General features: G+C 35.7%; 1 protein-coding gene across 5 annotated transcripts in view; it reads right to left on the minus strand.

Moving 5' to 3' along the window:
- Positions 1-1,977: 1,977 nt before the first annotated feature.
- The window catches only part of TBC1D19 (TBC1 domain family member 19), a 140,733-nt gene continuing 116,237 nt past the window's right edge, over positions 1,978-26,473 (minus strand). For 4 of the 5 annotated variants that reach the window (XM_046657312.1, XM_046657310.1, XM_046657314.1 and 1 more), the window contains 6 exons: positions 21,223-21,255; positions 16,870-16,979; positions 14,496-14,587; positions 8,030-8,145; positions 3,193-3,263; positions 1,978-2,186 (listed from right to left, as the gene is read on the minus strand). In XM_046657312.1, the coding sequence (XP_046513268.1) occupies positions 2,112-2,186; positions 3,193-3,263; positions 8,030-8,145; positions 14,496-14,587; positions 16,870-16,979; positions 21,223-21,255 (497 nt within the window). In that variant the 3' untranslated portion in view covers positions 1,978-2,111. The remainder of the gene's footprint in view (positions 2,187-3,192; positions 3,264-8,029; positions 8,146-14,495; positions 14,588-16,869; positions 16,980-21,222; positions 21,256-26,473) is intronic. The other variant, XM_046657311.1, reaches the window with a different exon arrangement.

Below are 26,473 nucleotides of genomic sequence, written 5' to 3' on the forward strand. Positions count from 1 at the left end.
CCTGTACTGCTTGACCTTAAAATGTCATCTTTAAAATTAATAACCAACATCTTATATTTGCTTGGTGCTTTGCAGTTGAAAAAAATGACTTTCAAATATATTTTCTTATTTGGTCCTACTCAACCCTGTAAGGTAAACAGAGCAAATACAATACCTGCTGTCTGTCTTCCTCACCTCCCCCAACCTGCCAAATTACAGATAAGAGAGATTATATTCTCTAGGGACTTTTGGCTGGGACCAGAACTCTCCAGTCTAGACTTTTTTTCTACTAGACCACTACATTGCTGCTTTTAAAAAGGCTTATGAATATTCTCCTAAAGAAAAGCCAAAGAAGGGCATACCTGTACACATTTGACCTTAATCATTTAAAATTTTCTCTCTTCCTAACATTTTTTTCTCATTCTTTCAGAGTGAGGGAAGGAAGGAAATAATAGTCATAGGTGTGCACTTATCCTCCTGATGAATGTGTCTTTGGATACACAGAATGGCAAAGCATATGATTATAAGCGTATCACCTTCAAAAGCAATGCAATGGGGTTTATTTTTTATTTTTTTTAAGATTGGCACCTGAGCTAACAAAGTTGCCAATCTTTTTTTTTCCTGCTTTTTCTCCCCTAATCCCCCCAGTACATAGTTGTATATTTTATTTAGTTGTGAGTCCTTCTAGTTGTGGCATGTGGGACGCCACCTCAACATGGCCTGATGAGCAGTGCCATGTTTGCGCCCAGGATCCGAACCGCTGAAACCCTGGGCCACCAAAGTGGAGCGCAAGAACTTAACCACTCAGCTGTAGGGCCAGCCCATGCAATGGGGTTTACTAAGAATCAAGCACTGAATAAATTATTATTTAGTCCTCAATAAGTCAAGTACCTGATGAATAAAAGCAAATATTACAGATTTTCAAATTAATAACTAGTTATATCAAACTCCACCACAGTTGTAGTCTTGTGCTAAATTTCATACATTTCCTAATAAGTAATCTATAAATAAAAGACTCAGGAAATACATTTGGATAAAACTTAATACAATTCTAGCTAAGGGTATCAATCTATTAATTTAGAGTTTTGTTGAAATGATCAGCATCTTGAATTTGAGTTTAAATTTGAAAAACAATAGTTTTTGGACTTCTTTTCACATAATATGATTCCATATTACAGAAATGGTAGGTTTTTAGGAAGTAATATAAAATATGGTTTTATAACAAAGACCAAAATAAGACCGATGTCTTGCATAATGTTTTCAGTTCTAGAATGAATGAACAGTTCCTACTTCTGGTCTCTCAGCTGCTCTGACCTAGAAGTAAATCTGGTTAAACCAAGCTTCAGCAAAAGTGAGTATGGTTTTGATTTTTCATTCCCTTCATTGAATCCTTGGGTGTACTCTCTGTATACTTCCTAAGTAACAGAATCTGGCAACAGGCCTCAGCAGTGTCATGTCTTCTAACCAAGAGATGGAAGGTTGAGAAATTTGAAGGAATCATGCCATAATTTTCTGACTTTTTTCAGAAAGTGAAGAATAAAATACCGTCAGATGGAGACAACTGTACTTGAGCTTCAGGGAGAAATAAATTGGAGAGGGATCTGGAAGACCTCTGGTGGGAGAAAAATTACAAACACTAAAGTCCATTTGAATTCCTACTTCAAAGCACTATCTTTTTCAAGTCTTCCCACATCATATCCCATCCTGGCTCCGAGTGAAGAGCAATTTATAAGACAAAATGATACATTATCTAGAGATAAATTTACAAACTGACATAAGGGAATTGTGCCAGAGGCTACATTACCTCTTCAAGTTTATTACAGTATCTTTAGTTCTTATTGCATATATTGTTACATGCCTTTTACAAGTCAGGACTATATATAGTATGCTTGACTTAGCAGGAGTGATGTCTATTGCTTCTCTTGTGAAAATCAGCAGCATGCAGTGCAATATTTGGTGTGCACTGTTATTGTTTCAAAAAGTGAAAAACTACTTAGGTTTAACTGAGGAAGGAACATGATCTTTATTGGCTTATATGCAAAGTTTAATTTTGGTTTTATGCAGAGTTTGCATAGTTCATGATTAGTTTCTAACGAACAAACTAGATGTGTTGTCAGTGACCTTGAAGAAGATCAGGTGACAGTAGCAAACAGAAAAATTTGAAGAAGAGGCATAACTTTTAAAGTGGAAAGGTCAGCAAGAACTGCCTGGAAAAAAAAACAAAAAGAATTATTAATATTAGTATTCTAATCAGCAAAGAGAAGCCTATAAAATAAGGCACACCGGAAACACCATGACAATATAATTCTGGCCTTGACACACACTCTAAGTTCTTCTGATTTGTCCTAAGTCTCTGTACTGAAGCTACAACTTTCCTTCTCATTTCTGACTTTCTAAATGTCAGAACATGGGCAAAATGCTAAAATGTGCAGTAGAAAATAACCTGGACTTTAGCGTTGAGCCTTCTTCAAATATACAAGGTAGTATGAGTTTATAAGAGGTCTAACATCTCAACTTGCTTCTATAAATAAACGTACATTATGAATCCTAGTCCTGTTGTGCTAGTATAAGGAGTAAGTGACTCCAGGAAATCATTCTGAGATGGAACTAATGTTTACTCAGTTGCAAAACACATAAACATCCTCTTCCCCTTAAACAAAGAACGCAGGCAGCTATTTTAAGGGGAAAATTTACACTTCTATGAGAGAGAACGAATTGAGTAATATGCTAAGCTACTATTTAATTGAACCATGTTTCAGGTATAAATTATACTATTGACAAGAAACCAGCTCTAAATAACTCACAATTAAAATAAGCAAAAAGCCTATGTATCTGTGCTACATCATTCAAACACACGCTCTTTAACTGTCAACTAGCTTTTCTTTGTTCTATGAGCATAACACATGAGCGTGAACAATAAGAAGAAAATGCAACATAAGCTCTAATAGTTTCTGTTAAAATTACTTGGCATCTTGTGTCCCATAATGGTTTCCTATAAGAATCTTGTTTATGTCTCCTTCACAAGAAGATTGTTTTCAAGCAATAAAGGAATTTCAAGTACTTAATATTACTTAGCTTGGAACATACAGGTTTTACCCAAATTAAAAAATTAGGCTACGAGTATTGTGTGTCCCATGTGCCTGAGGTGCAGTGCCGAGTGTGGCAGCCTCTCAGGCACTACTTCCATTCCGTCGGAGTGAAACATATCCTTACTTCAGCTGCAGCCAGTGATGTCACCTCCATCAGGTTCACTGCTCGGAAAGCAAACACAGCAGCTGCCAGGACTGGAAAACAATGCACACTATTTCAACTGCCAGCCTACTCATCAGCCTGACGAATTTACTGCTATGCCCACGACCCACTACAAGAGCTTAGAGCCAGTGCTGGATGCAACCGCACGCCTGCATTCTGACATAAGGTCTGTGATGAATGGGAATTATCTTCTCTGGAGAATAGTGCCCGATGGCTAGATAACTGAACTGATAAATGAAAATTCATTGGTCTTAAAAAAGCCGTTTTATAAATTGTTTCTTTCGTACCTACAACTTAAATTATAACAGTTTTTAAATGGCATGAAGATCTAATTAATAATTGTCTTATAAATTAAAGTTTATTTTGATGCTGGTGTTTCTTACTAATACAACAGAGAGGTTTCTGAAAAGTTATGTGGAGACAATTTTTAAATATATCAGATCATATTTCATATGTCTCAAGGGGTATCCTGATAGAAATGCAATAAAACCTTTTATTAAAAAATATTTTTTATAATATTGTTATATTTGTATTTTTATATTCAGCATTGACTTTCTTGGAGTGTCATAAATGGCAATGTCTGTGGAGAGGGCTGCTGTGGGATTGATCCTGACATTGACATTAATGTTTGCTACTGGAAAAAGAAGTTGAAAGTTTGAAGAAAAATCAAACAAACCATTATAGGACATTCTGAAGGTCAATAACAACATACACTGAGCAGAAAACGACATTTGGATTTTTGTTTCCATCAACCATATGCATATGAAGAGAGTAATGCTAACACGTAATGCTTGTTATATAATTTACCATAAAGCCTCACGTGAGGGAATGAGTCATGAACAACGGAAGGACCCACATAAGAGGCAGGCCACCCTGATAAGGAGACGGTATTGCCCGGAAATGACTCTTGACTTCTCCCCTTTGTTTCCATCACCAGTGGTGGCTGTGCATTCCCTTCCCAAAAAGTCCTTGAAGTTTAGGGAATGAAAGGTAAGGAATCTTTGAAATTATTTGGAAGACTGGTTTTTAAGTATACTGTACAGCTAATGCAAATATATATATATATTTTTAAATACATTTTTACTATGGGAATAGCAATAACGATAATGATGATATCAGTTAATTCTCATACCAACTCTATGAGTTAAGTACTATCATTAGCCCAATTTTACTAATGCAGAAACTGAGGCACAGTGAGTTTAAATGACATGTTCAGAGTTGCACAGGTAGAAAATAGTAGAGTGAATACTCAACCTTGGCTTTGGAGCCCGAGCACCTAACCACCATGTGATGACATTACTGAGATTGAACGTAGGCAGTAATGACTCATCCCTGACATGGAATTCTGTGTGCTTTCCTAGAATTGTCTTCTCTGCTGTCCCTCAGAACGGTTTTCCAGGGATGGCATGCAGAATGATGCCGTGGTGGTCCTGGGCTCTGACAGACAGGTGGTTGTGCCTTAAGAGTAGAAGTCAGCATCCAGGCCTCTTAATTTCCCCAGACAGAGGCAGAGTACAACCAGTGACTGGGAAGCTCAGGCATTTTTCTAGGGGACAACAGATTTTGGACAGTTTGGAAAAAAAGCATTTGAATTAGTTAGGAAAATTCTGGGGGAAAAAGATGGTAGTGGTAAAACAAAATTTAAAAAATTAAGTCAGCTGGGATTATTTAATAGGTAACAAGGGATATAAAAGATCTGAGACAAAGAATTTACCTTTTTATTGAAGGGTGAAAACATAAGTGCTTTAAAGTCACTGAGCTTCTATGTTTATAAGAATATAAAAGAACACCATTTCTGTGGACCAGCAACTTCTTTAAGTTTCCTAATATCTGGAATCATGTTTAACAATGGAGACGTTTTAGAGGCTAAGGAGTATGACCACTACTTCCTTTTTTTGTGTACAATTTAACAGGAGTTGGTGAAAGCTTGACAGGATGGTCAAATTTTCTACTATATAAAAGCAGGAAAGAGTTTTACATGGTGGGAAATTGTTTTTCCAAACGTAGATAAGAGGCGGAAAGAAAGAGTAGTTCACTAATTGACCTTGGCATCCGAAATACTTATGTGCTCATCACCTTTATTTATCTTGGTGTCACATCACAGAAGTTCCTTTCTGTCTGCTTCATGTTTGGTTGGCCCAGCCCTTCTGCAGAACAGGTTTGTTTGTCAAGGAGAAAAGGTCTATACTTTGGGATATTTTCAACTGAAATCATGTTTCATATGAAATATAGAAATTTTAATATTGACTTTTTGTCTTTTAAACTATTCTCATTACTTTAATTCTAAGCAACTCTATCACAAACAATAAGCCATCTTTGTTTTAAATTATTCTTCAAAAGGTTTTAATTAATTCACAATTAAAGCCAGTAATATTTATTAAAATATTTCTGAAGACTATATAATAACTCACTTGAGCAAAAAAGATGGTCCTAAAACATTCACACCAAAAATTGTATGAAATAATAAAAACTAATTTGTATACATCTACATGAAATTATCTACCCTGTGGCTCTTTATCTGAATTCCGTGGTAGGGGAGCTCCCATCAGTCTAGTTCCATTTCTAGATGTTCTACAGTTCTTCTCTCTTAATTTTAAAAAAAAGCACTCAGGGAAAGTAGATGGATGCAACCGTGTGACCTGCATTACTACCTATTTATCAGTAACTTTTTTCTGCTGAGGAAGGTTCACCCTGAGCTAATATCTGTTGCCAATCTTCCTCTTTTTGCTTGAGGAAGATTCACCCTGAGGTAACATCTGTGCCAGTCTTCCTCTATTTTGTATGTGGGTCGCCACCACAACATGGACACTGGCAAGTGGTGTAGGGCCGCTCCCGGGAAGTGAACCCAGGCCACCAAAGTGGAGCGCACTGAACTTAACCACTAGACCATGGGGCCAGCCCCTGTCAGTAATGTTTTTGTTAATGTACTGAGCTCACAGCCGAGTGCCTGGCTTTGAGTAAATGCAGTATTCACATTCATTTATTTCTCTTTCACTTCAGTTTGCTGAGGGGTGATAAGTCATAGAACGAAAGCATTTCAACTGGAAAAGGCCTTGAAGTTCTTCCAATTCAACATTTCCTTCAGAGCAGAAAACCTTTTAACCCTTTAGGTGACAGTTTAAAAGCTCATTCTACTTTTGGAAAGTCCTAATTATTAGAAAGTACTTTCTTACACTGAATCCCTTTCTTTAACATGCTCTAACATCTTTTTGAAATGATACAAAAAGCTTTATACAATACTCTAAAATTTATGACAAACTCAGAGGAGAGTTATTTGGTGGAAAGTCTAACATCCTGTTGCCTAAGAAACAGTAGCAGAAAACAAGGCTCCTTAGCCTGGAAAATAGAAGACTTTAGGGGAGAGGAGAGGATGCAGGAACAGAAAAAACTTACGATGACCCTTGTTTAACAGAAGTACATTTTAGCAAGTCGTATTAGCCAGAAATGAAATGGGCTAGCTGTTAAGAGAGGGTTACCCAACACCGAAGTGTTCACACAGAGGACAAGGACTGCCTGCCAGAAATATTTATAAGAAGTTACACCTGACGACCTCTAGGAGGTTCTATCTCTAGATTATATGTATCACTGCCCTTCAGCCAAAGCAGACGAGAGCAGACCAGTCTTTTCTAACTCTTATTTGTATGGGCTTTAAAAACAACTGAGATAGGAGGATACTAGGAGTTGTTAAAAATGTCAGTAAGTGATATCTCTGATTATACCAGGGGCGACTTTCATCTTCATGGTACTTTATTATTACTCTAATTTTCCCTTTCAAAATGCCATCCAATTGGTCTAGACCCCTCAGCATTCAAGAATATGTTAACACAGTACTTAGAGAATCTTCTGCAAGAAAAGGGTCTTCTTCAACTAAGCATTATTTCCACAATAGCCCAGAGAGGTGTCTTTACAATGCTATCAATTCTCAGGCAGGGAAACAAAGGCCCACACAGGTTAAATAATTTGTTCAATACAACTCAACTGGAGACGCTCGGACCCATCACTCTCCCAACTTTTCTGCTCTCCATCCATTGTTCTGAAAAGTTTGTAATATTTGTTTGAATTTCCCAATAATCCCAATGATAAAAATAACTGAGTCTATTTTGCATAAGAGAAGCCAAATAATATAATTAAACAGAAATCTGAGCCCTATGTGTTATCACACAGTTGCCTTGTGTGTATATCTGTTGTGAGAACAGATTAATTATTAAATGAGAGACAAACCTGTGGCTTCCTGAAAAAAAGATACCTAAGAGAATGCCTAAGAGGGGAAACTGAGCCACCACAGCGAGAGGCAGAGACTGTTAGCAAAGAGAAAAACATTCTGAATTCCTCATAAACTGAAGTCCAGAAGAGCCGAGCTTTCACCCACGTGGGGAAGCTCAGGCTCAGTTCCGACTTTGGGTGGCAGTTGAGAGGGGCACAGAGGAGAGCCCTAAAATAGAGTCCAGAGCAGGATGGAAGCATATCTACACTCTGCTGCACAGACCTCACAGGTGCTGAGAGAGACTAAGCCCTGGATGAATTAAAAGTGGGGGAGGGAAAATGGACTTTTCTGGGAGCCAAGAAAAAAGACTAGGGATAGACTGGTGTTGGGCGGTTACACAGAAGTATCTAATTAGAGTGAGTGCAAAATCTCACTACTTGTCTTCTAAGGCAGACAAATCTATTAAATGTTCATAAATTAGAAATGATAGATAACTGTAGACTCAAACACCAACTACAGACGGTGAATGTTAGAAGGGAAAGGGGCTTTACTATAGAAACAGCACATGTTTTATAAACACACACTTACTCTTACCAGCAAGAATTTCCAGAGAGTTGTACCCTAGGATTCTATCCCACAAAAGCAAGAGCTGATCTGTAGCTAAGTAACCAGAGAAAGCTCGAACCATCCATTTAAATGATATGCGAAGCCTGTATGAAAAGAAAAAAGAAAATGAATTTTACCATTGGAATCTTTTCTCACAAAAAGGCAATATCAGAAGAACCAACGAATTCTATTGCTAAGGTAACTCCTTTGTGAGTCTTAGAAATCACCCGGGCATTCAAAACTCGAGAAGTCTCTTAAAAACCTGCAAAAGTGCAATGGTGAGAAACCACGAGTTCTCAAATTAGTGGTCTCAACGTATTGAGAAGAATTCTATCTGCTGAGCTCTCCTTTATGTTACAGTTCAGTCTTTAGAAAATTCACTTCTACATTCTGTTTTTCAGGCTGTGTACTAATTTGCTACTAATGAGGTGATCTTATAGTCTTAATAGTTCCAGGCAAGCCATGAACATTCAAATTTTTGTTCAAAATACTTGAAAGAGTGCTTGACAGCTGCATATTTTTCCAATTCAATTAATCATATTTCTACATTTCAGTCAAATGACCATATAAGATGAATGAAATAAAACAACTAGTAGGAGTTTTTGAAGACAAAGAAAAATAGTTTTAAAACTATAAGGGACCTTAGAAATAGATTTCTGATTTCATTTTCATCTGATTTCTGATTTCAAAACCCTTCATTTTAAAGAGCAGGTTATCAGAATTCTGAAAGATCAACCAGAATATTCAACTGAATTCCATTTTGTCAAAAAAAAAACCCCTAAGAGGTATGAGATCCCACTGTTTATAAGCAGGTTATGTTACAATAACAATTTACCTCTAGAATTACAAAACAAACTCTTCGGCTTTGGTGCCTCAAGAGATAAACTAGTCTCTCACATTTCTGTGCTATTAGCATCTAAACATCACTTGACTGCCCATGAGAGGTGCTAGCCAAACTCTTTGCTGGATCTGTTATAGTATTATTGAGATAAATATCTGTGCTATTTTCCTTTTTAAAGTTTTTTTTTTTATTGAGTTATAGTTGACTTACAACATTGTATTAGTTTCCGGTGTACAGTATAGTGATTCAGTATTTGTATATATTGTAAAATGGTCATCACTGTAAGTCCAGTTAACATCCATCACTGTACACAGCTACAGAATTTTTTTCTTGTGATGAGAACTTCTAAGATTTACTCTCTTAGCAGCTTTCAAATATGCAATACAGTATTATAAGCTATGGTCACCAGGCTGTACATTACATCCTCATGATTTGTTTATTTTATAACTGGAAGTTTGTACCTTTTGACTCCTTTCATGCATTTCACGCATCCCCCTACCAACTGCCTCTGGCATTCACCAGTCTGTTCTCTGTATCATCCATGAGCTTGGTTTTGTTTGCTTTTTTTTTTGGATTCCACTTATAAGTGAGATCTTATAGTATTTGTCTTTTTTTGCCTGACTTACTTTACTTAGCACAAAATGTCCTCAAGGTCCATCCATGTTGTAGAAAATGGCAAGATTTCATTCTTTTTTTATGGCTGAATAATATTCTGGTGTGTGTGCGTGTGCGTGTGCATGTGCATGTTTATCACATTTTCTTTATCCATTCATCCATCAGTGGATGCTTAGGTTGTTTCCATATCTTGGCTATTGTAAATAATGCTGCAATGAACATGAGGGTGCATATATCTTTTTGAGTTAGTATTTTAATTTTTTTTGGATTGTGTTATTTTCTTAAAAGAGAGAAAGGGACCTAGAGATTGCCCTTGTTGGTATCTATTAATTCTCTTAAGACTGAAAAACTCTCAAGTTTCAGAAATTCCTCAATTCTAGATAACTACTGTTCTAATATAAGAAAGTACATGTTGGCAGTGGTATTGAGAAATTAAGCTTTTTGGTTGGTTTTACAATTTCTGTTTATAGATGCCAAAGAAACTTTTGGTCACTGGATTTTTTAAATTTAAAAAATTCATTTGACTTTTAAGTCTAAATCATTAACTTCAATTAGTTTCATTTTACTGGATCTCTCGTAGTATCTTATTAAAACAACAGTGCCACATATTGTGCCCCCCCCCCCCATATAGAGCACAGAATCAGTTTCTTAGAAATAAAGTCTATTGAGGTATAATTTATGCATAGTAGAATTTACCCTTATTAATGCACAGTTCTATGAGTTTTGTTAAGAATCAAATGAAAACCTTAGAACTGAAAAATACAATAATAACAAAAACAAAAACAAAACCCTCACTGGATGTACTCAATAGCAAAATGAAAACGACTGAGGGAAGAGCCAGTGAATTTGAATACAGATCAATAGAAAGTGCCCAATCTGAACCACAGAGTAAAAGGACTGAAAATAAAAGGAACAGAGCTTCAGGGACCTGTGGGATAAGATCAAGAGTTTTAACATTTGTGTCATTGGAATCCCAGAAGAAAAGGAGAATGAGTGTGGTGCCAAAAAAAACCCCCAAAAAACAAAAACTAAAAAACTTGAATATAGTCATGGTTGAAAACTTCCTCAATTTGGCAAAAGAAATAAGCCTACAGATTCAAGAAGCTCAACAAATCTCGAATACAGGATAAGCCCAAAGAAATCCCTGCCCAGATACATCATAATCAAACTTCTGAGAAGTAAAGACAAAGATCTTGATAATAGGCAGAGAAAAACAAGGATTGATATTATTTCTTCCTGAAATGTTTCGCGGAATTTGCAAGTGATGCCAGCTAGGCCTGGAGTTTATTTGAAGGTAGAATGTGATTAAAGATATATATTGTAAGCCCTAGGTCACTGTTATGGACTGAATGTGTCCCCCGTTCCCTCTCAAATTCATATGTTGAAACTCTACCCTGCAATGTGATGGTAACAGGAAAGAGGTGGGGCCTTTGGGAGGTAATCAGAATTAGATGAAGTTATGAGGGTGGAGCCCTCATGATTGGGATTAGTACCCTCATAAGAGTCACAAGAGAGCTTGTTTCTCCTCTCTGCTCTCCACCATGTGAGGATACAAGGAAAAATCAGCAGTCTGCAACCCAGAAGAGGGTCCATAATAATTCAGGAGTGGAGATAAAATGGAATAAGAAATAGTCAGTTCAAAAGTAGTCAGGAAAAGAGGAAAAAATGACTAAAGAACACATGTAACAGAAAATCTCTAGCAAAATAGTAGATAATATCATCTGGTATTACTTTAATCCAATAATATCAATTACATTAAATGTAAATGGAATAAACATACCAATTAAAAGACAAACTACCACACCGGGAGACCCAACTATATTTTTGACAAGAAAGTCATTTGAGAAATAGACATTGACAATCAATTTGTTAAAAGCAAAAGGACAGAAAAGAATATACTATGCAAATTGTAATAAAAAGAAAGCTGGAACAACTATATCAGGCGTAGTAGATTTATTACCAGGAATAAAGACATTACATAATGATAAAGAGATAAATTCTCCTAAAAAGAAAGCTTAAAATACATGAGGTAAAAATACATAAAGCAATAAATGAAGAAATAGACAGATTCACAATATAATTAGAGACACTAACATTTCTTTCTCAACAATCAAAAATACACAGAAAATTAACAAGTGTACAGAGGGCTTGAACAAATCAACAAACTTGACTTCACTGTCATTTATAGAATACTCTACCCAATACTGGCAGAATATGAATTCTTTTCAAGTGCACATGAAATATTTACCAAGATGGATCATATTCTGATCATATAACAAACCTCAACAAATTTAAAAGAACTGAAATCTTAGGAAGCATGTTGTCTAACTGCAAGAGAATTCAAATAGAAACCAAGAACAGAAAGATATCATATCTTTCTAAATATTTGGAAATTAAGCAACATATTTCTATATAAACCATGTTCAAAGGAAGTCACAGGAGAAATTAAGAAACACTTTGAATTGAATGAAAGGGAAACACAACATATTAAAATTTGTTGAGTGGAGGTAAAGTGGTGCTTCGAGGGCAATTTATAACATTATTGCTTATATTAGAAAAAAAGAAAGGTTTCAAATCAATGATCTAAATTTCAACTTGAACAAGTAGAGAAAGACAAGAGCAAAATAAACCTAAAGCAAATATAAGAAAGGAAATAATAAATATAATGGTATAAATCAATGAAATTGAAAACAGAAAAACAACAGAGAAAATCAATGAAACCAAAAGCTGGTTCTTTCAAAGAAGAATAAAACTAATCTCTAGTCAGAATAATCAAGAAAAAAGAGGGAAGATACAAATATCAATCTCAGGAATGAAAGAGGTGATGTCATTTTGATTCTATGGATATGAAAAGGCTAATTAATAATAATTAGAGAATACTATGACTAACCTTATGTCCATAAATGTAACTTAGATGAAATGCACAAAGTACCAAAGCTTACTCAAGATGAAAATGATAATCTGAATAGTCCTATATTTATTAAAGAAATTAAATTCTAAATCAAAAACCTTCCAACAGCATCAGTTTTAATTCATGAAAGGCTCTTAAAAATTTATTTGTAGCTTGACAACTGAATTTTTATGCTTTCTCTTACATAAGAATTTTAATGTTTATCATAAGTCATTGAAATAAATTTGTTCCTTTTAATCATTAAAGGGTATAAATAGGCTAGAAAAAATATCAAGATTTTGGTATCTAGCAATATACTAAATGTCTTCATCCTAGTAAAGAAAAGCATAGTTATATTCAAATATTCATTTTAGAATAGTAAGAAAGAGGTCAATTTACCATAAGTTTAAGGAAAAAAAGACTTTCGTGCAATATAAAATATTTCTGCCACATTCTTGTTTTATAATTTTAAGCATTAACAGAATCCTGTTTTTTAATGGCTACAAAGGAAAGAATATCAGCTTGGTATTATCAATGGATGATATGAAGTATTTTATAAATGGCATTTCTAAGATCTAAGATGTCTGAAATTCAATGGTGCTTTATAGAAAGAATATATACAACATTATTCAATCTTGAAACAACACCATGAGGTAGGAATTTTCTTGATTTTAAACGAGGAAATTGAATTATCTTGATTTAAAGAAAAAAAATTGAGGCTTAGATAAATTAAATAACTTTACCTGGATTATACAGTTTACTGGAGACAGAATTTGAATCTGGGTCTGTCTCTTAAACTCACCCACTCATCCATCCAGCCACCCATCTGCTGTGGATTCAAATGTGGAGAAGACAAATACTAAACTGTCACAAAAGGAGTTAATGGACGATAGAATACTAAACTGTTCTATCGTCCATTAACTCCTTTTGTGTCCTCAATGAGTTAACATTTCTTTCAAATATACCCTCCTCAATAGGGGAAAATGGTTGTGAAGGGATTTAGAACAGGCCGCCCCAAGATGTGCCACTTCGGCATGTGGAGTATTTTGAGCTGAAGGCAATCAAGGCCCTGTGGGCTCAGAGGAAACTTTGACCTCTCCCTTGAGGAATTTAAATTAAGGGCCTTGCCTATAAGGAGAGTAATTACCAGAAATAACTTTTTTTTGATCTATCTGTAGGATAGGACAAACCTCTACTTAGTGAACATGTGCTCTTCTTATCATTCATGAATTACCCCCCTGCCCTCTGAAGCCTCAGGCTCCTACCCCATTCCTTAGCACAAGATTGCATAGATACCTCACTTTGTCTCCGAACTTCTCATGTATGTGGGGTTTCTGACTCTCTCATGTAGGTGGGGTTTCCATATGTACAAAATTAATTAAATTTGATTTTCTCCTATTAATCTATCTCAGGTCAATTTAATTCTTACAGTAGGCAGAAGAACCGAGAGGGTAGAGAAAATTCCTTCCTCTCCTACAGCTGCACCGAGGGGAAGACAGTAACAAAACATTGATAAGTCATTTGGAAAACTTCTGTGGCCTTAGACATTGTTATTTAAAAAAGAAAGTTATCCTACATATTCACCCATCATTCATACTGAGAACAAGGAACAAATATTCAAACTTTTGAAAGGAAAAATCACAGTGTACAGTGTATTGGTAGGTAATTGATCCAGTTTCCTTTAACAAAAGACAGCAAATTTTAACCTAGATAGGTTTCGTAAGTTGTTCTCTGATAAATTTAGCCTAAACTGACTTAATTTCAGTAGTAGTATCACATTTCTCAGGTATCATTTGTTTCCACAAATTTTTGCCTCAGTTTTGGCCAACACCTTTCATTATGAAAAGAAATTAGTTCATTTTGATGATTCTTGTGCCAGGCACAAAAATCCTAGCAAATAAGAACTTATTAGGATTCTGGTAATTCTTCTAAGAATTTTTGGCACAATATAGAGTTACAATCTACTACTTGATAATTGTTGTTTTATTGGGGAAACTTAGTTTAATTTCTCTGAAGAATTACCGCATCTTTGCAACTGCTTTACAATGATGAACAAAAGATGTCAATGATGTTAAACTATTCTTCACTTAGGAGAGAAAAATACTCACGGCTGAGCCCCAATTTCTCGTAGGTGATAAAAGAGTTGGGGGAGATAAGTTTGAAGAAGAGTTTCAAACAGCAAACAGAGTGACACAATACCCTGGATACAACAATAAATCACAAGAGAAATACATTATTTTAGTATTTAAAAATGAACTCTGCCAACAAATTATTCAAACGGAAATGAGAAAAAGATTATTGACATAAAAATTTTTTATATTATTTAAGAGTCAAAAACAGGAAATGCACTAGTGATCTCTAACGCTGTGTTTAAAGATAAATTTTATCCCTCTTTATGGACACCCACTCGTACAGGTATGCTAAGGAGCTTCCTTTTTAACACAATAGGCCTCCCACATAACCTGGTATGTAATATTCAGAGTCCAAGGAAAACATCATTTTATAGAAAACCTGCAACATTGTAAGCCACATATTATCACTTAGGCCCAGCAAAATTAGTTTTTTCTGGATGCATTCCAGTTTCCAGTATTTCTCTGGTGCTATCACCACACCCTTTACTTTCTCCTCCATAAGTCCCTTCCCTTTCAGCTGCCTCACCCAACAGGGAAAATATTTCCTGCTTTTTTCACTCTTTCTTTGATATCCATCCCCAGGGAAAGACTGACTGCTGTCTGCTTGAAATTTGCGTTAGGAAGTTATCAAACAAGAATGTTTGATTACTTAGTATAAAGATATATATATATATATATATTTTTTTTTTTTTACTGAAATCTACTTTTTTAAAAGGGCATTATTTGTAGAGTACAAGAAGTAAGTGATTTAAGCAGATGGTTTTTCAAGTGTGTTTATTACTCGACAACTGTGAATAAAGTCTTTCTTGCAGCTCAGCATTCCTCAGGGTTGATCTTTGTAAGGAAGTTTTAATCCTCTTTGTGAGTTTCTAAAGAAAAAGGCTGTCATGCTTCCAAAAAGTTCAGTCTGGCTGCAAGCCAGAAAAGGAGATGACCGCCTGTAAGTCTTTATTCCACTGAATAAAGAAAGGGCAGAGGCAGGGCTGGCCCAACCAATTAGCTGAAAAACGACACCTCAGGGTCAGCCTGGAGATAGAGAAGGAATATCCAGGGCTTCTCAGGGTCAGCGTCAGTGCTCTCCGCACAGGGAAAACACCATGGGTGTATATTAGGCAGCCAGTTAAAAAAACTCTGAAGCATAAAATGGGACAAAAATACAAGAGTTAGAAATCTGATGCTAAGAATGAGGCCTTAGAAATGAGAATTATTAATAGATTTCTCATTATCCTAGAGTAAACACTAAAGTAAGAGAACCACTACATTAAGTTGTCTCAGAGAGAAGAAACCCAAGATAACTTCATTTGTTCATCTGTGACATCCTAGATTTCCGTTATTTGCCAGCTTACCCTAGCAATGTATGAGAGCAAAGCTGGAGACAGAAGAAGGTGGAATAGGAATGCACAGGATTAAACCAGAAAGATAAAGAACAGCCATTTAATTTAGCAACAGCGACAGAGTCTATTCTTTGGGGAAATTTGGTACCCCAACACATTCCAACTAATGTTTCTTCTGGAGAGTCAGTCACGTTCCCCACAAGTAGACCAAAGCAGGCCGAGAGGTGGAAAAAGTATAACTTAAATAAAATAAACACTACTTTTAACAAGGCTCAGTGGGGAAAAAACAAAAGATACGATAAATGACCAGTCAAAATAAAACAGATAAAAATGTTCAACTCCCAATATTCTTCTCTTTGACTTTCACACTGAGGCCAAAGGAACTATCTATAGAATAAACATAAAGAAAATACCTAGTATGATAACTGATAATTAGCTAAGTATGAAATTGAAAAATAACTGATAAATAAATGTTTGATTTTCATTAACAAAGAAGAGCTATGATAATGATAATCATAACAAACACAACAAAAATAGCAGCCATTTATTTACTGAACACCTGCCATGAGCCAAGTACGACCCAGGTGCTTTGTGGACTTCTCTACAGCACTATAGAAACACATTATTAACCTCATTTCACAGACAGGAAATCAGCTTTCAAAGAACGCAGGCCTTCTTGTCAAAGAGAATAACACAGACATTCCTATGTTTTTTCTTTTAACATGTAAAAGATAATTTAAATGCAATGGATAAAAGACTTTTTCCTCTCGCATTGTTACAAAAATATTTAAATATCAATTTCTTCTTCTCTTTCATTTATCTCATAGAAACATGTTGCTTGACATCACAAATTAAAATTTATTGCTTTATAATTTAATTGATATATAATTGATACATTAATTGATAATATAATTTTAATTTTGGAAGTCAGGTAAGTAAAATAATGGAGTAGGAGACTACTTCTTAAAGAAAGGACAGGTTAGAGTCTGATTTGATCCAATTTTTTATGAACTTACAGAAGGATGAGAAGAGATGGAATGGAGTCTGAAGAAAAAACGCACATACATCTCACGGAATATCTGATACAATTTGGAAGGTTCATGGTATAGAAAACAAAGTGGTGCAACTGAAAGAATAAAAGAAGTAATTGATAATATTGCAGAACCACTAAAATTTTAAAAATAAGTTTATGACATGAAAGAATAAATCGATATTTTATAGTAATAATATTCATTCACAGACATGTTTAAAACCATATTTATATATTATTTTTCATGTTGAAAAGGGAATTATGCACATGTAAAAACTTCAAAGTCATTAAAAATTATAAAGAAAGAAGTAAATTATAAACTATTATAATCCCAACTTAGCAGGAGAATAAGAATGACACAATGAAATTATACAGGGACATTAAAAATTCAAAGTAAACTTTAAAAACTACATAAAGTCAAGTGTCCTTTTTAAAAAATTGAAGTCGTAAGAAAGTGACAATCAGGAAATTCATTTTTACTTTGTTCCAGACAGGATCCACACAACTTTTCAAAATTTTTAATTCAATTCAATTTAACTTTTTTTTTTAAGATTTTATTTTTCCTTTTTCTCCCCAAAGCCCTCCAGTACATAGTTGTGTATTTTTAGCTGTGGCATGTGGGATGCCACCTCAGCATGGCTTGATGAGTGGTGCCACGTCCATACCCAGGATCCAAACCATTGAAACCCTGGGCCACTGAAGCAGAGCATGCGAACTTAAGCAACTTGGCCACGGGGCTGCCCCAGAATTTTTAATTTTGGAAGTCAGGTAAATAAAATATAAGATAATTTATGAGCAGCTTTTAGAATCATAGGGTTTTCAACTAAATTAATTGGAAAATAAAAATTCTGATTAACAGTTTAGACTATTGGTCTATATTGGTATATCAGTATGTATCAATACAGTTTTCACTGACTTAACTTGGGTAGAGGATTTATTTCTCTAATAAATGTTGATTTAAGTTTTCTTTTGCACCCAGTTCTTGGCAGTTAAGCAAGGGGGGTCATCTCAACCAGACATGCCACAGCCGAATGTCAGAAAGTCCTAATCTCAGATGCTGACCTGACGATGTGGTCATTCTGCACTGATAAACACGGTCATGCTTTCCAACCTTTAAAGCCTCAAGGATTGTAGGCAGCATAAACACATTTATAATGCAGACATAAAACTACAGTACCTAAATATTAATTTTAATGAAAAATGACTTACTCATTGGGTCATTTTAACTATGACCTAAATTGGAAAGGTTAAGAAGTTCTCAGGCTCTAGAATGGTAGTAAAGCCCTGAAGGCGGGAAACAGTAAGCAGCAGGGCAACCTAGGAGCCAGCTCCGCTGACTTCTTTTTGACAAAGTGAAAGGAAAAATGATAGAAAATTTTAACGTCTTACAAGGACAAAAATTCAATTATCTGGGATAAATGGTGGTGCACAGTATTACTGATGAATAAATCATCAAAAACTAGCACTGCAAGTGAGAAATTTCACTTTTTCTTGAGGGCAAAAGAGAGACAAATCAATTTTAGGGGGAAATATCTAAATACATACAAAAAACTACTTTTATATTTATAGAAAAATTAATATTATATACATGTTTAAAAACTGACAGGCATGCCCTTTCACTTCAAAACTAATTTTACTATCAAAATAAATTGGTACTTATTAGAATAGCCCAAATTAAGGTACTCTATATATTTAAAAAGAATTTAACTCATGTTCTAATTGCAACAACCTAAGAAAAAGCAATGTGGCACAAATTACAGTATTATTATAAACTCAAAGTGGAGATTTGGAATTTATTTAATTGTTTTAATGATGCATATTTTGTCTCCTAATTTTTTAAGTTATTGATATGTAAAAACCTATGATCTGCATCTAAAGATTTTATGGGTTCAGTAATCATTAATGACCATTCCCAGTGAAGGAATAAAAAGGAGAATTTTAAAATCAGCACTTTTCTACAAACATACCTAATACAAAATGTTTAAAATAATTTATTATTCAAGATACCACAATTGTTTATGTTGAGTTCTCTTATATAGCTATGAAACGGAAAAGCTTTAGTCCATTATATATCATATGCGAAAAATCTTCTACATGACTTTATTTACTATTTTAAGCATCTTTCCCTATTTGGTTCTTTCATAAAAATGAATTAATTCATTATCTTTTTACCTATACTATAGGAATCTATTTATGAAATCTTTTTTTTTTTTTTTTGAGGAAGATTAGCCCTGAGCTAACTGCTTCCAATCCTCCTCTTTTTGCTGAGGAAGACTGTCCCTGAGCTAACATCCATGCCCATCTTCCTCTACTTTTTTTATATGTGGGACGCCTACCACAGCATGGCTTGCCAAGCGGTGCCATGTCCGCACCCGGGATCCGAACCAGTGAACCCCAGGCTGCCAAAGCGGAATGTGCACACTTAACCGCTGCGCCACCGGGCCGGCCCCTATTTATGAAATCTTAATATACCACACCTACAATAAAATTTCATTAATCTGCATAAATGGGAGAGGGAAAGGCTAGTTTAATTTAGAGAGAAGTTTTGAATCAATTTTTAAAAGAGGTGTTATAATTTTAAAGAAGTAAAGTAACTAAAAATAGTGGTAAAGTACTAATCAGAGTTCTTTGGGGATGATTTATGATTATTCTAGTATACTGGTTCTAAATAAGTGGTTGCTGCTAAAGTATTTGTGGATGCTTATCGTATTTTTCTAAAATAGTACAATAAACTCTGTATCAAACATTTAGTATCATCCACTTCCTTAGTGAACATTTTCTCCTGGTGTGTATAAGCTTTAGCCTATTTAAACAACCAGAAATGTGAGCAGGCAGGAGTCAATGATGTAATTTGTACCCTGAGAATTGTTAAAAGATTTAAACTTTCATGACATCATTAACTGTCCTCCAAATCACTCAATTACACCTCTTAAAAACTGTTTAGCTGAAAAATTCTTGGTTGGAATTACAGAAATAGAAGGATAAAAGGCCTAACATTGTATTAGTAGAGGTAAAAATTTATATATCTATATTTTTAATTGGCACCTGAGCTAACAACTGTTGCCAATCTTCCTTTTTTTTTTTTCTACTTTTTCTCCCCAAATCCCCCCAGTATATAGTTGTATATTTCTTTTTAGTTGTGGGTCCTTCTAGTTGTGGCATGTGGGATGCCGCCTCAGCATGGCTTGATGAGCGGTGCCATGTCTGTGCCCAGGATCCGAACCAGCGAAATCCTGGGCCACTGAAGTGGAGAGCACAAACTTAACCACTCGGCCACAGGCCCGGCCCCTATATTCTTTTATATATATATCTCTTTATAACTTTTTTAGGTTTTCCATGTTAAATACCTCACATATTTATAAAAGAGAAATATGCTGGAAGGTTACTATAACAGTATGCATTACGTTAGGAAATTTGGGTTGCTCAAGAGAATAAAGCAGAGTGCCTTAGAACTCAAGCCCGTGAGCACATCATCAGGGGCAGCATAACGCACAGTTACTAGGTACTCTGAATCCTTTTCACTGTGTGCTGGTTTTAAAAGTTTTATATTACGTCATTCACCATAACTGTCTGATGTTGAACACTGAAGAGATTTTTACAAAGAAAAGTGTTAATTTATTGCTGATTCTTTTTACTTTATTTAAATTAAAACATTAAAGTATTTCTGTTTAGTCTTAAGGTTGGGGGGTTAGGTAGCAATACTGGGGACAACAATCTTCAACAAATTCCTATGTTACATATGAAAATTTAAAAATTAAGCGGCATTAAGGTATAGAGCATTCCTCCTCTTGCTAATCTTTATTAGCTTCTTGCTTCTTCATTCAGTGACACTGGGGCCAGAAAGGCACTCAGGGCTCTCCAGCCTGCACCTGCATTTTTCCTGTGTACCCCAGGGTGACTGAATGCTTCAACGTAGCTGTTGCTGTGCATGCCAGAAGTCTGGAGAAATCATAAACTCAAACTTGGTATTGTCACTCCCCTCTCATTCTTTCTGACATTATTTTTTAAAAAGATTTATGAGAATTAGTTCAGGAATTTCAGCAACCTCATTTTACACCTACTAGATCTAAATATTATTAACGTATTTCTCTAGTTTTCATTGCATTAGAAAATGGTAAACCACAGAATCGCTTTCACAGTATGTTCGAATTCTGATTTGTCAAGCAATCATCATCTGAGCAATTATATGACTCTTTATTTAAATTTTTTAAGTGGACATATAAACAAATATTAAACTCCATGTTTAAAAATGTTCACGATAACTTAAGTGGTAGGTGATCTTCATGTTTAATTTTCTAAAGTGTAATGAAGACAGTGAACATTTTAAAGCCCAACTTACCATACATTGAAAATCCATGAAAAGGGATTACACCTAAAAAAATAAAAAATTATTTCTTTTCAATTACTATACCCACTGAATTATTTAGATAAACTTTAGAGGATTAAAACCAAAAAGAGAAAAGTTTCCTATTTTTGCTTTAACTTTGTTCATGAATGTCATAAAGACTTAGTGATGGTAACTAACAAAAAGACATGCTTTTTAATACTTTTAGAAAAGCAAACTAGAGATTTTCAATATATATCCAGTTAACTTTCTATTGATAATAATGTTGAATAATTAAAAACCTGATTATATGTTGCAAAAACAGGACAAACACAGAACAAGGGAGATCACAGAATTAAGTTTAAGAACTAATTCTAATGGGCACAGAAAGCCAATAGATTATGTCCTTCCTGAAATAACTTCATCCTGTATACTAGAATCTGATACATTAAAAGACAAGTGGGCATTTCAAGGCTCCTCTAGCATAGATGGATTCCTTTGTAAACTTGCTAAAAATTATATCATAGGATGTGGTTTAGAAAAAATATTGGCAGGAATATAGTGTAAATTCAGTGTAATCTTTGGCAAGAATTATACACAAGTAAAATACACATCCAATTCAAAGAAATAATAGAAGCCTAACTAGGTGTGCTAAACATCTTGCCACACTCTAAGTGAAAAATTAGAATTGTACAGCTTAGGTTCAAAACAGAAGTTCTGTGATATATACACCACCATATATCTAACACTGGACTAAATCAGGTTGCAAACACAGTACAGAAGAAAGCTGAGAAGTTTACTTTTTTGAAAAATAGTATAAAAACGCTTTATTCATCTGACATGTTCAGAGGCAAAAACTCAGTTTAGCAGGGACTTTAGAGTCATCTAGAGTAAGCTCTAATAAATGATTGTTCAGTCTCAGTTTAAAACACATCCAGCAATAGGGGACACATTAATTCCCAATGCAACCAATTACAATTTTGAACAAGTGTAATTTGGGGGAAGTTATTTCTCATACTGAGTCAAACTCTAAGTCCCTGTAATCCCCACTTATTATTTGTAGTTCGGACCACAAAAGTCACGGAAAATAAGTCTAACTTATCGTCTGTGGAAACTTTCAGAAACATCTCAAGACACTCTTTTCTCCCCCTACCCCCATCACCACCAAGTTTTTTTCTCTAAGAGTCTATCAACTTCTTTAATGGTTCCTCAGAAGAAGTGGTCCGGAATAGCTTCCCTATTCTATTTACTCTGGACAAGCCATAGTTCACCACAGTTCTTAAGGTGAAGTGACTACAACCTTTTAAGCATTTTTCCTCCCTACACACCCCACAGCTAAGACACAGAGCACTTGGGCAGTTGTTTTGGACCTAAGCTAAGGATTGTATTCTTATCTGTTGCATTTCTTCTCTGGTGAACAGTTCCAATTTGAGATAATCGTGTATTCTCATTCTGTTATCTAACGTGTTCCCTATTCTTCCTGGTTCCACATTACTAGAAAATTTGATAGGTACACTATCTACGTCCTCATCTAAAGCATTATAAACATGCTGAACAAGACAGACTGAGGACAGGACTTGTCACTAGAGACCTGCTTCCACACTGATAGCAGTTCTTTAGTCAGCACCCTATCATGGCAAGTGAAGACCACAGACTGGGTGTCAGACAGACTTGATTGGGTTCATCTAAGTTCTGTCACTTAAGAACCTTGTGTGCTTTCGGGTCAGTTTTATAACTTCTCTAAGCTTCAGTTTCCTCATCTGTAAATCAGAGATAATGCTACAACCTATATAATATGATTAAATGAGATCACGGCTGTAGCTTAGCCATTAATAAATAGCTTAGGCCCTTAATAAAAGTTAATTGTTGATGTTATCATTCACAAATTAGCTCATATTTCTTTGCTGTTTCTAAAAGTAATTTTATCAAAAACGAGTATAAGGAAAACCTAATATTATTCTGAACTAGTATGCTAGGCCAACTATCTTTAGAATTTTGTGCAGCATCACTTTTAAGCCCCACAAGCTAGAATTCTCAGGATTTACCTTTTCCCATTTTTCCCTAGTCTTCCAGAACACACCACAGATTCATGTTGTCCAACTTTGGCTGAATCCTGTGTTCCTTATCAATCTTCTTGTTCATCTCTGTTTGATTAGTCACCCTGTTCTTTCAAAACTTTCCTATTCTTCGTGTGTTTATCACCAGTTATAGAACTCACTTCCCTGCTCTCTAGGAGGCTGATGCCACTGACACGAACTCTCTCACTCATCTGTTCTTTACCTCAAATGTTCTTCTCATTTCCTTTAGGGAGGTCTTCAGAGGAAGACTTTTTCCTTTTTCTTTTTCAGAGCTAACGTCTTCATCTGTGCTTTTCATCCTGCTTCCCTGACCTTCTCTCATGGTGGCTGACAACCTACAGTCAGGTTTGTAGCTTGTTTTTTTACAGCCTATGAGCTAAGAATGTCCTATACATTTTTAAAGGATTATTTTTTAAAAAAACAACAAGGAAGAATATGTGACAGAGACTGTTTGGGGTCAGCAAAATTTAAATTATTTACCATCTGGTCCTTTACAGAAAAAGTTTCCCAACCTCTGCTTGGGAATCCTGCCCTATCAATTTTCTCCACCTTCTCGCTTCATGTGCATCATTCAATAAATATCTGTTGAGCCTCTACTATGTGCCAGACACTGTTCTAAGAACTAGAACTTACTTTTTATTAGGGACCGAAAAGTCATGATAAAATAAGTGAATATATGTCAGTTAGGGATAAGTGCTATGAAGAGAAATAATGGAGGGGAGAGGGACAGAGAGGACAAGGCCTGGGGAGGGGGGAAGGCCTTACTGATAAAAAAGCCACCGAAGCTATGGAGGTGAGGGTCACTGGATAAGGGGTGACCTGGAAGCCCTGGGCTTTGTCTGGTGATTGCCATAAGGAGGGAGAAGTTTATTGAGGTTAGTTGGTTTTAAGGCAGATAGTGGTGGCATCTGCTCTTCACTCCTACTAAGGGAGGAGTAGAGGCGAGGAGCGTGTGGGTCCTTTCAAAGTACTCCTATTTTCAGTCTCTCCTGCTTCACTGCAACCTTTCAGCCAAGGATATTATAAATATCTTCACTAATAAGAAGAAGAAGAAGAGAGAAGGAGGAGAGAAGAGGAGGAGACAGGAGGAGAGCGGAGGAGAAAGGAAGAGGAGAAGGAGGAGGAGGAGGAGAAAATAAGGAAGAGGAGGAGGAAGAGAAGTCCATTTTCTTCCCTGAACCTGACTTTCCCATCAAACAAACCTCTAATCTCTCTCCATCCCTTGAAGCCAAGCTTAAGTTTTTGAAAACCATCTAAATTAACTTCCTTTACTTCCTCACTAAATATCCTCGACTCCTTGTAAACTGGGTTCCACTCCTATGACCTCAACTTCTGATTGTTAAATCCAGGGGTCTCCTCTGTGTGTGTGTCCTGGCCCCAAGCAACTGAAAGTCTTCCCAAACTTGAGCCTACCAGGCACAGATGATACTAAGTGGATCATCATCTCTCAGAAATTTCTGCTGCTCAGTTTTTTGTTTTCTTGTGTTTTTGGCCAGGTCTCTCTTCTGCCCACTCATTAAATATAGCTATTTGCCAAGATTCTGCCATACTTGTTTTCTCTCTCCTTCTACCAGTATTCTCATTATTACAAATCAAGTGTTCAAACAGTAAAAGCCCAGTATCCTGCGCCTCCTTCTGGACTCTCTGCGTCTTTAAATGACTCCTCATCTCCTTAGTCTCCAGAGAAGAAAGCTTTGAGCCATCTTTACTTTCTAGTTCTTCCTCAGCCGTTATACCTAAATGTTATTGTACACTTAGGTCAGTTATTTAACCTGTTTCCTCATCTCCTGCACATGCATGTGCATGAAGCCTGTCCAGGTGAGGGGTGGAGCCATGGATGAGAAGCAGATGGGGATACAACAAGCTGGGGACTGCTGAGGAGTCTAACAATTCTGAATTTGAACCAGACCTTCCAGATTGTTATAAAAGTTTACTCATCAAGACAAGAGAACAGAATAGACTTTGTCAGTTTATTAGTTTGATTTATAACTTCTAAATATCCAGACTTATGATAGGTGGGCTTCCAATTGTACTCCTGCCCTGGGCCCTGCAAACGTTAGGAATAGACTTGCCTTTACCTATAAAATGGGGACAACACCAAAGAGGTTGTAAGGATTAAATAAGATGATGTATGTTACGTGCCTAGCACAACACTTGACGCAAAGTCAGTACTTAGTGAATGATACTTTCCTTCTCCTATCATACTGTATTAGAATATCTTTTGTTTTTCTCTTTTCCAATAAAATAAATCCCTTGAGCACAGAAACTATTCCTTATTTATCTCTAACCCTAAAGGCAAGAAAGGGCCCAGAATATAAGAGGTACTCGTTAAATATCTGTGTCTTGAATACACAAAGCCCTAGAGAATTACCTCTACCATTTTCACCCGTTCACTTCCTCCCAACTGCCAGGGCCTGAATTCAGGCTCTGATGAACTCTTACGTATGGTTCTGCAAAAGCCTTCTAATTGGTAACACTTCCCCCAAACTCTTAGCCCTCCAGCCAACTTTTGTAATAATTCAGGTTATCTTCTAAAAATGCTGCAGAGACCATGAAAAAGACCTCTATATCTATTGAGGGTTTTCCACCGACCATCCATCCATCCAGCAAATATTTGTTGAGCTTCTACTCATCTAATTAACCAATATTTAAAAACCTACTCTGTAGCCTCTGGAGATATTAAAATGAATATGACATTTCCCCCATATTTATGGAATTCACATTCTAGCCTTGCAATATAGGCTAAGTGTCTACAGAGTGAAATTCAAAACCTTTGGCCTGGTCTCAACCATTCATGATGGCAATCTGAGATATATCTGCCTTCCCCTTGTCACACTATCCTGACTCTGTACCCACTGTGGTATAGATACACTAAATTACTTATCATCACTAGAACTCATATGCACTTTCATGCTTTGGTAGCTTTCAACTTGATAATTCTATACCCTGAAATGATTTTTGTTTTCTACTCAGCCTATCAAAACCTTACTAACGTCAGATACTACCCCAGAGAAACAGATCCTGATCTCTTAATCATGATTAAAAGCTCATTCTTCTGTGTTCTGATGGCACTTTGTTCATATTTCCATCACTATATTTTATGTTATAATTAGCTGTTTAGCAGACTGCTCCAGAGGATAGGAAATGTGTTTTATTCATCTCTGTACTCATTTCATGATGCCATGAAC

The sequence above is a fragment of the Equus quagga genome, chromosome 3, assembly GCF_021613505.1.
Source record: "Equus quagga isolate Etosha38 chromosome 3, UCLA_HA_Equagga_1.0, whole genome shotgun sequence".
Classification (NCBI taxonomy): domain Eukaryota; kingdom Metazoa; phylum Chordata; class Mammalia; order Perissodactyla; family Equidae; genus Equus; species Equus quagga.